Source organism: Myotis davidii, unplaced genomic scaffold (genome assembly GCF_000327345.1).
Source record: "Myotis davidii unplaced genomic scaffold, ASM32734v1 scaffold524, whole genome shotgun sequence".
NCBI lineage: Eukaryota > Metazoa > Chordata > Mammalia > Chiroptera > Vespertilionidae > Myotis > Myotis davidii.
The window spans coordinates 854,641-867,439 of NW_006299263.1; the positions used below are offsets into that span (position 1 = coordinate 854,641).

Here is a 12,799-nt window from a genome sequence, read left to right on the forward strand (position 1 = left end):
ATTCTAGCAAATACCTCTTTGTTAGTCTTCCTGAGATGCCAACTCCTAGCTTCACCTCACCTTTTCTGGGGGGTAGGAGGGATCTCCTGTCATTTACACACACACACTTGGCCCAGCTGCCTCTCCACTTTGCTTGATAACATGATATCGTCATCTTCATTACTACACCCATGCATCACCATTTTCAAAGCAACACCATAGATTCTTTTAAAAAAACCTTTTTTTTTTTAAATCTGGAGAAATTTGCTCCCCTTTAGGATACATTTCTGTTTACAAAATGTGGCTAAAGTCTAACAGACAAGAAAGAGGGTGTGAGGATTGATGAAAGAAAAAAGTTACATTAGTAAGACAATGTAACTTTGTAAAGTAAAGAGACAGATGGCCTTGTTGGCAAGGACTGGGAAATGAATTCTCATACACTACTGGGTACAACAGGTAAACTAGTGGGCAAGCTGGCCATACCTGTTACAACTTTAAGAAGGCATATTCTTGGACATAGTTAAATATATTTTTGACCATTGCATTAAAAAAATACTGAACCAGTACCCAACGATAATTCCACATCAGGAAGTCCACTGTAATATTGTTTGAAATGCAGTGAGCCTGCTAGACTTTAGTTTCATAAATCTGTTTTGCTCGCTGAAATATATCCAGTGCCTTGAGTAATGCCTAGCACAGAGGAAGCCAATGTTTGGGAAGATTTGTTGAATGAATAAAATGGATGATGGAGATCTGAAGGGCAGTTCAGGCCTGGGCCTCTGTTGGTATTTAGCAAGCCAAGAGGTGAACGTTCCATTAGGAATGCTAGGCGTTATGAGTTCCATGGCTATGCTGCACTCCTAGCCCTTGTCCGTCCAGTATGCTTTGTTGATCACAGCAGCAAATGGCAGAGGGATTTATGTACTTAGATCAAACCAGTCACAAAACAAATGTGCTTGTGCAGCTATAAGCAACAGCACTGCTGTCATGCTTGTTTAGTAAGTGGTATATACATACATACATATATTTTTTTCTTCAACTATTATTACCCTAAACAAATTCATCATTAGTATACATTTTTTGGGGGGCTTAATAAGTATAAAAGATTTAATCTTCACAGCAATCATTAGGGCTCTGAAATGCCCCAAAATAAATTATCTGTTTTTATCTCAGAACAGTAATGAACAAGGTAAGTGACTCGGACTTATGTCATAGATTTTTAGAGTTTGAGGAAATCCTATGAAAGGAGAAAAAAACCTATCATACTGTAACCATTGTCTTTACATCATAAAGACACAGGAGGGCACTCTAATCAACCAGCAAAGAAAAACAGAAAAGATGGTGAAGTCAGGCTGACCTTTTAACAATCTTACCGCAATAGGTGAATTAAGCATCAGTCAATGTGTGAATGTTTGTAATTTACAGCAAGAGATTTTCCGTTAATCCAAATTCTAGGAAGCCAAAAGAACTCTGAAATTGTGTAAATTGGAGAAAGAATCCATCCCTCTCAGATCCACACTTTCTAAAGATTTGTTCAATTAACCTTGGGGCAGGATTTGCCCCTTTCAAGCAAAGATCTTCTATACAAACTTCAATTTCACTTGTTTTTTTTACTCCACTAGGAATAATCCATGAGTCCATTTTTTTTTACTCCATCTCCTTTCCTAGGAGAAATGGCGAGTTAAAAGTTTGAGCCACCCACAAAGCCAGTAGTAATGAGAGCATAGAACACTAAAGAATATGTCTTACGGCTTTCTTGAGTTTTTAAATTTATAAATACAACTACAGCATATAATTTCCTCCACCAAATTAAAAAAGTATAGCATGTCAAGCATTTAAATGAGCTTTCTTTCAGACCTTTAACAAGAGAGCAACAATAACTGCAGAGATCCATAGATTCTACGGAATCAGGACCATTCATACAGGATTATCATTCATCTTAAAGTCACATTCAAATTTGTGCTTCAGCAAAATCACAAATAATTCCTTGTCATCAATCTTTGGGGTCAAATGTAAATAGTCAACATGGAAAGTATTAAAACTCTGAATGCCAAGGATATACTGTGGTTGCATCTTTGTTGACTGAATTAATTAGAAGATTCTCTCCATCTCTGGAACTATCTATAGCAGCGGTTGTCAACCAGTGGTCCGTGAGGTCCGAAAGGTTGGTGACTGCTGATCTATAGGAAGTATGACACATGCTGTATTCTTGAGCTGCTTATTATCATTTTATTCATTTTAATCTTCATCTATTTGAATGACTAGATTCCTGGTCATGATGTTTCAAAGTCAATTTCTGTCAGTGTATTCAGTATTTTCTTTTTTTTTTTTGTAAGTTCCCTGTTGAATTCTAGTTCCTTATCCTTAGCTGAACTGGCCATCAGGGTGTACCCAATTAGGCTCAATCTATACTAAAAGAGAACATGCTCTAAAATTTGCTAATTTAGAGGATGCATTTTTAATTTTCCTCTTCCTTGTTTTAAAACAATTCTGGTTCCCTGAAGATACTAATGAATTTCTTCAGTTAAATAAAGCTGCCTGAATACTGCATCATATTACAGACAGTCCCTAAAATCCATTCAGTTGATACCTCTCTAAGAAGGAGATATTTAAGGATTACATTATAATGACATGCATTGTCTTCCCTTGGGTGTGTAAAAAGCCACCAAGAGAACGTGTAAAGTTAGAGAACTGTAAATGGTATCAGAGGCTAACTTGGGTAGTAAAAAAAACTAACTTGGGCACTCAATTGGTATGATCTGATATGGAGTCCTTTGTATTATCAAGAAAGTTTCCAAACTTCAATTTTTTACCACTAATCTTTTTTTAAGATCTTAATTTAACCAAACTCCCATTTAAAGATACTTTCAAAACTAGCCCAGAAGAGCGGATGAGAGGTAAGAAGGGAAGGTGGGGGTGCGGGGGTTCCTTCCCTTCAGAACACACCTCCCCCTGCCTCCTCTCCAGAGTCTCCCAGGTGTCAGACCTAAAGGCTTTCCCCACAGTGACCCTTTGATTATTTTTACTTCCCCTGGACCTGTATGTTCTAACAGAATGTTAACAAACTATAATTATTAAGAAAAAAATAGCTTCAAATAAACTCTCAGTATGCACTCTGGTGCATACTCTAAGAGCGGACCTAGAACATGCCAGGCACTGTGCAAGGTGCTGGAGTCCTTGCCCTCATTAAGCAGCAGACCCTTGAGGAAGGAATCTTGGCATGTTCTATGCCGCTTTTTTCCTCTGTGTAACTTTGAGCGACATCACCTCCCTGGGTTCAGTTGTTTTTTTTTAAATCTGTAAAATGGGACTATCATCCCTGGGGCCTAGACCAAAGGATTAAATGGGCCACTGAATAGGAAGTACCTTGCACAGTGCCTGGCACATAGTAATTGTTCCATAAAGGGTAGCACTTATTTTTTACTCCAATGTTACAGCTTATTGTAACGTTTTAACTTTACCCCATAAGCTTTACTCAATGATATTTACAGACTTGCTAAGCCTTCAGATATTATTCAACTACTATTTAGTGGTGTCACACTATGTTGGGCCTTGGGAATACACAGTCTAAAAGACAGAGGGCAGAAATAAAACTTATCACCGCAAATGCTACAAAAGGTGTGCCATGGAAACATATAAGAGGGGTGGCTACCTAATTAAAGGAAACTTTGAGGAAGTGCTATTTTAAAAAAAACAATTTAATACATTTTTATTGATTTCAGAGAGGAAGGAAGAGGGAGAGATAGATAGAAACATCAACGATGAGAGAGATTCTTTGATCGGCTGCCTCCTGTGCCCCCTCTACTGGGGACCGAGCCCTGACTGGGAATCAAACCGTGTCCTCCTGGTTCACAGATCAACACTCAACCACTGAACTACACTGGCTGGACGAGGAGGTGCTATTTCATCAGAGACTGAAATGTATAAAGAAGTTAGGCAGGGAGAAAGTGTTGTAGGCAATGGAACATATTGTCAAGTCCCAGAGGCAAAAGAGAGCAGGGAAAGTGGAAGGAACTGGAAGATGTGTAAAATCACTGGAACAGGGAGAACAACGGAGATGAGGGCTAGACACACACCTGGAGAGGCAGGCAGGCCCAAGTCAGTCAAGTTAAAAATTTTAAAACTTTATCCTAAGGGCAAAGGGTTTCATGTAACTGCAGTTTAAAACAACTTTCAGGATGCAGAGTGGATCATGGATTGGAGAGGGGAAAGACTGAATGTAGGCAGCCCAGATAGAAGGTCTTTTGAATTCCAAATGTCAAGTGAAAAGAGCCCCTACAAAGGCAGTATTAGCAGGACTGGAGAGACACAGACCTGTTCAACAATAGAAGTGGACTAAGATGCGGTCACAGACTGGGAAGGGTATTTTGGAAGTCATAATCTCAAAACCAAGAATGTGCTCAATAAAATGTATTTCTGTGTTTCATGAAATAAATGTAAGACATGGCTGACTACATATTCTGGAAGCAGTACACAAAGTTAAACATTTTAGGCCATGGGAATATTTATTACAACTCTACGGGAGGCACATCACACAAAAGGAGTCTAATTTTCTGTCAATATTTTTGAAACCACTTTGCTATGTTGATAGAAATTCTGCATTACAGATCATCTATTAACTACCAAATGAGTTTTTTGTGTGTGTTTTTTTTAAATCCTCACCTGAGGATATTTTTTCCATTGATTTCTAGAGAGAGTGGAAGGAAGGAAGAAAGGAAGGAAGGAAGGAGGCGGGGGAGGTAGAGGAGGGAGAGAGTGAGAGAGACATGTACATTGGTTGCCTCCTGCACGCTCCTACCGGGGCTGGGGAACCTGCAACATAGGTATGTGCCCTCACTGGGAATATAACCTGAGTCCCCTCTAACCACTGAGCCAAACTGGCCAGGGCCCAAATGAGTTTTTAACACTTCCTCAGAGCTATCTTTTGGTTCTTAAAGGAAAAAAAAAAGTTTCTACTTTTTTCCCTTCCATGATTTCACATCTCTAAATAAATTAAGCAGGAGGATATTATGAGCAAACCAAAGTACAGGGGTGGCCAAAAGTAGGTTTACAGTTGTTTGTATGGAAAAAGACATGCAGGTTATAATTATTACTAATAAATAATACAAGAATAAATTCACAACTGTCAAATAAACTATGGCTCTCTGATAACCTCAGCAAATGAGTTTTTACGGAAAAACTGTTTCACACTTGCATGCCTTCACACCAAGCACACCCAATGTAATTTATCTTTTATTGAAGACACATGATCTGTGCTCCAACCATTTAGGCCAGGGGTTCTCAACCTTGGCTGCCCATTAGAATCACCTGGGCATCTTTCTAAAATCCTGATTTCTGGGCCTCATCCTCCGGAAATTCTGTTTCTTTGTTACTAATGTTGTGGCCCCACCCCATAACAAAGAAACAGAATTTCCGGAGGATGCGGCCCAGAACTCAGGATTTTAAAAAGATGCCCAGGGATTCTACTGTGCAGCCAAGGTTGGGAACCACTGATTTAGGCGAAAGCTTTTTGCTCCTAAGCTGATTCCTCTTCATGGAAGACCCGAACCTACTCCTCCTTCTTAGCAATTCCAGAGTCACCTTTCCAAGAATGTCTCTCAATCATTCTCTCAGTTCAAGCCCTAAACATGCCTCTGTGTTACCATGAATTAAAGTTTTGGCTTACTTTTCTACCTTCATTATATTGCACACTTCTTTAGGGATAGAGTGGTGACTTTCAATTCTGCATTCTTAAGTGTCTAGCACATGGTACCTAGAAGCAAATTGATATTCTCAAGGTTTACGGATCTCTGCCCTCCCCTTACATAAACAGCTTTAAATAGAGAGAGTTTTGGAGCTGAATCTACTTTTAATACTTTCTCTGAGCTTTCAAAAAATAGCTGGCACTTTGCTGAGCAAGTAAGTATATACCTGCAGCATGGTAATTACCAAAGGGCAGATGAGAGGGGGGTGTGTCCTTTGAAAAAACATGTTCAAGTAATTACATAAATGGGAGGGGGTTAGGCTTTTTTTTTTTTTTTTTTGTATAAATTACAGATGCCCTCGTCCATTTGGCTCAGCGGATAGAGCGTCAGCCAGCAGACTAAGTGTCCTGGGTTCAATTCCAGTCAAGGGCACATGCCCGTGTTGCAGGCTTGATCCCAATAGCGGGCGTGCAGGAGGCAGCCAACCAATGGTTCTCTCTCATCACTGATGTTTCTCTCTCTCTCTCCCTCTCCCTTTCTCTCTGAAATCAATAAAAATATATTTTAAGATAAAATAAAAATTACAGAAAGTAAAGCTTGGCAGTATTTGGCTACAGGAACATGATTTTTAAAGGTACAGCATCGCACAGGCTTTTGTCCTCATAAATATGCTATTAACTAATTCCACACAGTTGGAATAAACTAGTTAGGCCTGCGAGCACAATGATAGTAAAATGGCTCGAAATAAAGGTCTGAGTTTTCTTAGAAGCCAGGTGTTTTGAGTATTGTGATGTGGACTCCAAGGAGACTGGCATATTCCAGCTAACCTTGGGTCAAGAAGTCCTTACAGACTGTAATGTCTTTTTATTTCAACTTGAAGATCTGATTGGCTTTATGAAGCAATTCATGAATTGGCAGCATTTCATCTAGCAACTAAAGGGGCGCTCCCCACTCTAATGTATTAACACTTCCTCTCAATCCATCTATAAGCAGGCTCTACAGCAGCGGTTCTCAACCTGGGGGTCGAACGACCCTTTCACAGGGGTCGCCTAAGACCATCGGAAAACACATATATAATTACATAGTTTTTGTGATTAATCACTATGCTTTAATTATGTTCAATTTGTAACAATGAAAATACATACTGCATATCAGATATTTACATTACGATTCATAACAGTAGCAAAATTAGTTATGAAGTAGCAGCGAAAATAATTTTATGGTTGGGTCACAACACGAGGAACTGTATTAAAGGGCCGCGGCATTAGGAAGGTTGAGAACCACTGCTCTACAGGTTTAAGCCTCAAATCCCCCAGCAGCACACCCTGCCCTCGTCCTTCTCTGAATTCCGAGTGCAATCAGGAGCCTATAACAGAAAATTTAATAATGACCCTCTGTCCAATATTTTCTACCTCTACCCATAAGTAACAAAGCCTCTCAACAACGGTAAGAAACGCTAAACAAGCGCCAACTGCGTGGAAAGAAGTTAACAAGCTATTATAACACTCACGTGGCAGCTGAGAAACCAGCCGAACCCAGTTCATGAAGCCCACCCTTAGTTGGTCGGTGAAGAAATGTTTCAACCACTTATCTAACCAAACGGACCCACCAAGCATGTCTAAGATCCCCTGGCAGCTGTGTGTGAGGTGGGGTAGGGAGGTGTGATTCTAACCCCCTCAAACAACGAACAGCAGCTTTCCTTAGTTCACCGCACTTTCTAGTCCCCTAATTACCACCCCTTTAGACACGGTTCCCTTCGCCAGGTGGAAACGACTAAGTCCAAAGGCTATGGCACAACCATTGCCCTCTGACCTAGGACAAGAGACTCACCAGTTTCATATTGGACTTTTGGTTGTTGAACACCAGTCACTGGACTCCTCAAACCCAGAAAGCGTCTTCCGGTTCAAGCTCCGCCGCTCGCCCGCGGAGAGCATCGCGGGACGTGTAGTCTTTCTTCCCTGCTCCCCCTTTCCGGGGCATCATGGGAATTGTAGTCATGCCTCCATACATCCTGGGAACTATAGTTATCTTTCCTTCTCCTCCGTTTTCTCTCGAAACACCTCCTTTCGTCCGCTCAAATTCATCCCGGCCGCCAATTCATCCTGCCTCTCCACCCCAGAGTGATCTCATGTCCACAGTCTGGGCCTCGTACCCATGGTATTCTGGGATGTGTAGTCCCCACGGCTCTGCCGCCCCTTTCCCCGCCTCCCGGTGGGCGCGCGACTTGCCGGGAGTTGTAGTTCACTGGAGTCTCTGGACGCAGAGTCCCACACGTTTACTCAGGGGAGGTAGGAACTACAACTCCCAGGGCCGCCCGGCTGCAGCAGGTGGGAGCGGGGCTGTTGATATCAATATGGCGGTTGTCAGCCAGACAAAGACAGTCAGTCTGATGTGATTGAGACAAGGGAGGTTTTCAGGGGGAGACTGGGAGATAGGGGCCTCCCCTCCCCCTCCTCCTCTTCCTGCGCGGACCTCAACCCCTCCCCAGTCCGCTCCCGACCGGCGCCCCACGCGGAAGACACCCCTCCCCCTCCCGCTTTCCCCTCCTCCCGGTCTCAGCCCTTCGTACTGGGACGTTGGGGAGGGGGCTGTGCCGCGCGGAGAGAACTCGGCAACGATTCCGAGGTGAGTCGAGCGGTTTTAAAGCCGGACTACCTCAAGTCTCTTTCCTCACTTCTTTCTCTCCACTTTTTTTTTTTTTGCGGGGTTTTGGGGAGAAAGTGAGTGGGCTGGGGCTGGGTCTCTGAAACCGCCGGATTGAGAGGAGGGAGGACGCAGGGGGCTTCCGAGTGGGTGACCCCGGACGCAGGGTCTGGGGTGGGGCGGTTTGGGGGGGGCGGTCATTGAAAGGCGTCGGTTGCACCCCAACTCTGTTCTCGTCTCTTCTGGGCAGAAGGTTGGACTCCCGGAGGTGGGGTCTCCTGCTTGGAGTTTGGGAAACTGTAGGGTGAATTGGAGGCGTGTGGGCTTGTTTGGGGTGTGTGACTGCGGTTGAAACTGGGTGACGTGTCCTCGGGGAACGTGTTAGCCTTGGATGGAGGTCTAGCGACGGGAAGTTAGGCAGCTGGAGTCCTAGCTGCGCCCTGGGCCTGGGCGGAGAGGCGGGCGCGAGGTGACCCGAACTCCGGGCGGGAGGACTGTCGAGCGGAGGTGGCGTGGAGAGGGGTTCTTGCATCCCTGAAGTCGGTAGATGAGGTGGGAAAAGAAAAAAAGTGTTCTTAATATTTTATTCCGGAACCGTGTTTTGGTGACACGATTGGGGCTGCTTCGAAAGGAGTCCTCCACCCACCCTCTCCCCGAAAACAGCAGGTAGGTATATCTCTAGCTCCTCGTCTGGGTGTCGAACACATTAAACATCAGCTGCGGGCGCGCGGGGTCGCGGTCGGGAGTGCTGGCATGTGTCTACTTAAAAACACAGGATGACTTGTGCATCTTGAGATGGGGCGACTGATTTGCGTGGCAGGAAAAACTGTTGGAAATTATTTGGAGGCGGGGTGGGGTGGGGTGCGGGGGGAGTCGCTGAAAGGCGCTGTGTGTGTTTTCCTTGTACCCCACCCTGTTCCGTCTCGCATTTGTCTGAAAGCCGGCACCGAAGAGCGAGGAGGCATTGGGTGAGTGGAGGGGCGAATGCAGCTGGCATTCAAGGTACCGTGCGAAGTTGAACGGTATGAAGTGATCGCTTTATGCAATTGCCCTGACGCTTTAAAAACCCTTCTGTTCCCTGTAGGGCGGAGTGATGTGACGAGTTCATTTCCCTGAGATCCTGCAGCTGTGCAGACCTCTGCCTTCCCTCCTTCCCGCTGCCCTTCCTTCCTTCCTTTCCTTCTTCTTTGCTGAAGTCCTTCCTTCCTTTCTTTCTTGGCATTGTACTTTGCTCTTCCTGGATGGACGTACTGCCTCCTGTTCCTGTTGGTTTAGTTTGTGCTAATAAGGTGGTGCTTTTTGTGGTTTTGTGAGTAAAACACATCTTTAGGTGAAAAGGACCTGCATTTGTTTTTATTTTGCATGTAGCCACAGGTAATTGTCACAGCAAGGTTGCCGGGCTTTGCATTAAACTTATTTTAAAACTGCACAACCGAGTTGTGAGAGCTGGCTGAACTATGTTTATAAGTCGTTTGGAAGATGTGAATTCTGATTCCCCCCACCCCCCACCCCCAAGGTTCAGGTAGAGGTATAAAGGGAAGGGGATTGCAACATGTTGTTTCTCACAGTCTTTATAATATTTAATCACATCGCACCAGGAGAATTTAAGACAATATAATTTGTATTTCCTTCAGTCTGAAATATAAGTTTGTCAATATCCCTTCTCAGGAGACAGATTTTTACTGTAGTAGACTTTTAAATAACCAAAGGAATTGGCATGATTTCTCTTTAGACTGTTGAGAATTTAGTGTACTTACATATTTGGCTGCAAACTTATCAATTCTTGAACCTAGCAACTGCAAACTTATCAATTCTTGAACCTATGAAACTGAAAGTCACATAGATACAGTATGTAATTTTATGGTATATTTTATAACCTTTGAATTGGAATTCCTGCAGTTGGTAGTTCACACATACAAGCTGACTGTATGCATGAGGTAGCATATATATTTAGATTGACCTGAATAAAGACAAAATTGATGTCCTCTAAATTTTGAATTTAGAATACAAAGTAGCGCCTTTAGTTTGTTATAGATTAGGATTTCCAGAATTTGTTTGTTTTAACCTTCTATCTTAACCTGAAACATTACTTTGTAAAAACTAGAGAAAAATCCTAAATAACTACATAATAGAGTGATTTTTTTGTGTGTGAAAGGTATTGTTAGATATACAATATTAAAATGTTCAATAATTGTTTTAGAAATAAAACTAAAATGTCTGTTGAGAATTGGAACCGTATAACAGTATTTGCTCTTCTGCCTGCCCTTACCTCAGGTTTTTCTTTTTGTTTGTTTCCTTCTATGGAAATGCAAAATTATTGGGAAAGCCTTCATTGAACTTTCTCTAACAGTCCGATTTAAAGTAAATCAGATATATTCCTTGCATTCATTGGGGGTGATTCTGTTGCATTTTAAGCACTGAGCATTAAAATGATGTAAAGCCTTTACTGCAGGTTAAAGCATAAAACGTTCTCAGCATGTGGAAGTCATATGGTTTACGAAAAAAGTAGAAAATCAGGGCATTGGTGCCTGCCAGTTTAAGATTTCATCCTGTAACTGTGAAAGACACGTTTATTTTAATATGATTGCTTCTAAAAATGTTGCCTGTGATATGGAAGTTGAAAATCCAAACTGTTTTTAACCAATCTGTTGCTAGTTTAGTATACCGTATTGTGGCAGATGTGCATCAAGGAACCTTTAGGGGTCAGCTTTATGTTGAATATCTAGTGAGGCATCATTTTCACTGTGGAACTAACAGATTTCAGTCTTTTTAGCACAAATCCTTGGCTGAAGCATCACTAATATAAATTTAATAGCACATTATTGGTAAATTACAAAATATATGTAACATATCTCTCCTTGGTTCATCATTAAAAAAATAATAGAAGTAGCTCATTTATGCCAACTTTTGTGGCAGATATTAGTTGGAATGGCATTGCTTGTTTCAGTAGATATTGAACACATTGGGAATATTTCTGCCTAATTCCTTCATTTTGGGTCTTTTGTATATTATATTTAGTCTATCCCACTTTTAATGTTTCCTGTAAAACCATGTTTGCTTTTTCTATTCATTTCATTGCAGCTCTTGCTTCTATTATTTTTATATGCAGATCTTTAAACTTGAATTATTACTTTTGGGAATTAGACATTTATTCTATGATGTCATTTTTCATAAATGTAAGTTGGTGCACCACTCAACTTTTTAAAAATGTCAGCGTTTACAGATAAACTTAAAGATGCTTAGTGAAAATTTGTTGGCTTTGTTTGTTTGGTGAACCTGCTTTATTTTGATGTTTTTTTTTGTCTCCATAATTAATTTTATAGCTCCCTTTACTATTTGGCTAGATTTTTCTTATAACCCCTGGCTTTTACTTCTCAATTTAGGAGAACTTTAATTTCTAAACCAGTTGTTAGGAGTGGAAATCCCAGCTTGTCTGGAGTGTTATATATGTATATTCACATATGCACTCACAGCTACAAAACACCGTTATGTTTCCTTATCCATGACATCGGTATATATCTATCAGCCTTGTACACCATGAAAAAGGAATCTGAGCCACAATAATAGGAGAGTAAAGGGGCTCAAGCTAGAAATCAAAGTGTAACCACCATCACATGCTGTCCACGATATGGAATCTAGGGAGATTTGCAGCATCATTGTCAATTGTTACTTTAATAGATTCTGTCAAAATCTAGTTCTCTCAAAATGGGAGCTAGTGGTATTGAAAATTTTCTCAAAATAATATTAAGTAATATGTGACTTAGATTAGTAAGTGCAGCTATCCCCCAAGTTGATCCTTACTAGACTTAGGGCCCAGCATAAGTACAGTGTAAAATTTTTTCCGAGTGATTATTTGACATAAAACTTTTAGTTAGAGTCTTTTTAAACATAATCCAATTCTTTAGATAACTTGTTTTTCTTGATGTTAGATGAAACAAGTTGGAAATTTACTATAACATTGTCTTGGACACTTTCCAAGAGCATTTAGTTACTGGAAGCTCCTGGCATTAGCATAGTTTTTACCCTTACAGTGGTAATAAGGTTGAAGTTACAGTAAGTTTTTCCAATGGTTATTATAATGTTAGTGCAATATTTTAAAGATCTTTGGCTTGGTTTATAAGGATAGTTTTTTGCCTTTTATTTTTTACATTTACAAACAGAAGGAGAAAAAAATAACAATAGTTGATTTAGCTTTGAAGTTGTGTTATTTTATTTCTTTAGAATCCTAAAATAGGTGGTAACAGATCCCTCCTTATAAATAATAAAATTAGAATCAGATTTATTCAAAGGGCATTTAGATTTTTTTTTTTTACACTTAGAGTACTGATTATGATCAAAATTTTTACTCAATTCCACATATTAAATATATTCTCTGTAGCTTTTCTGTCCATCTCACCTTCAGTGGTTTATCAGAGGTCTGCATGTGGTTATCAATATTAAACAATTAGTATGGAATTACCAAGTGGCAGTAGTTTTAGTATATATAATCACTT

At 41.0% G+C, this 12,799-nt stretch overlaps 2 protein-coding genes across 8 annotated transcripts in view; one reads left to right on the forward strand and one right to left on the reverse strand.

Annotated features, from left to right (window-relative positions):
- INTS9 (integrator complex subunit 9) overlaps positions 1 to 7,807 on the reverse strand; it is a 100,537-nt gene extending 92,730 nt beyond the window's left edge. Inside the window, exon 1 of the mRNA XM_006774762.2 lies at positions 7,494 to 7,807. Within this exon, the coding sequence (XP_006774825.1) occupies positions 7,494 to 7,502 (9 nt within the window). The 5' untranslated portion in view covers positions 7,503 to 7,807. The remainder of the gene's footprint in view (positions 1 to 7,493) is intronic.
- A 155-nt stretch (positions 7,808 to 7,962) lies between these two features.
- HMBOX1 (homeobox containing 1) overlaps positions 7,963 to 12,799 on the forward strand; it is a 195,693-nt gene continuing 190,856 nt past the window's right edge. For 3 of the 7 annotated variants that reach the window (XM_006774763.2, XM_006774766.2, XM_006774767.2), the window contains exon 1: positions 7,963 to 8,288. The gene's annotated coding sequence lies outside the window, so the exon portion shown is untranslated. Of the gene's footprint in view, positions 8,289 to 8,784; positions 8,973 to 12,799 lie in introns of those variants that run through there. The other 4 variants (XM_006774768.2, XM_006774769.2, XM_006774770.2 and 1 more) reach the window with 2 other exon arrangements.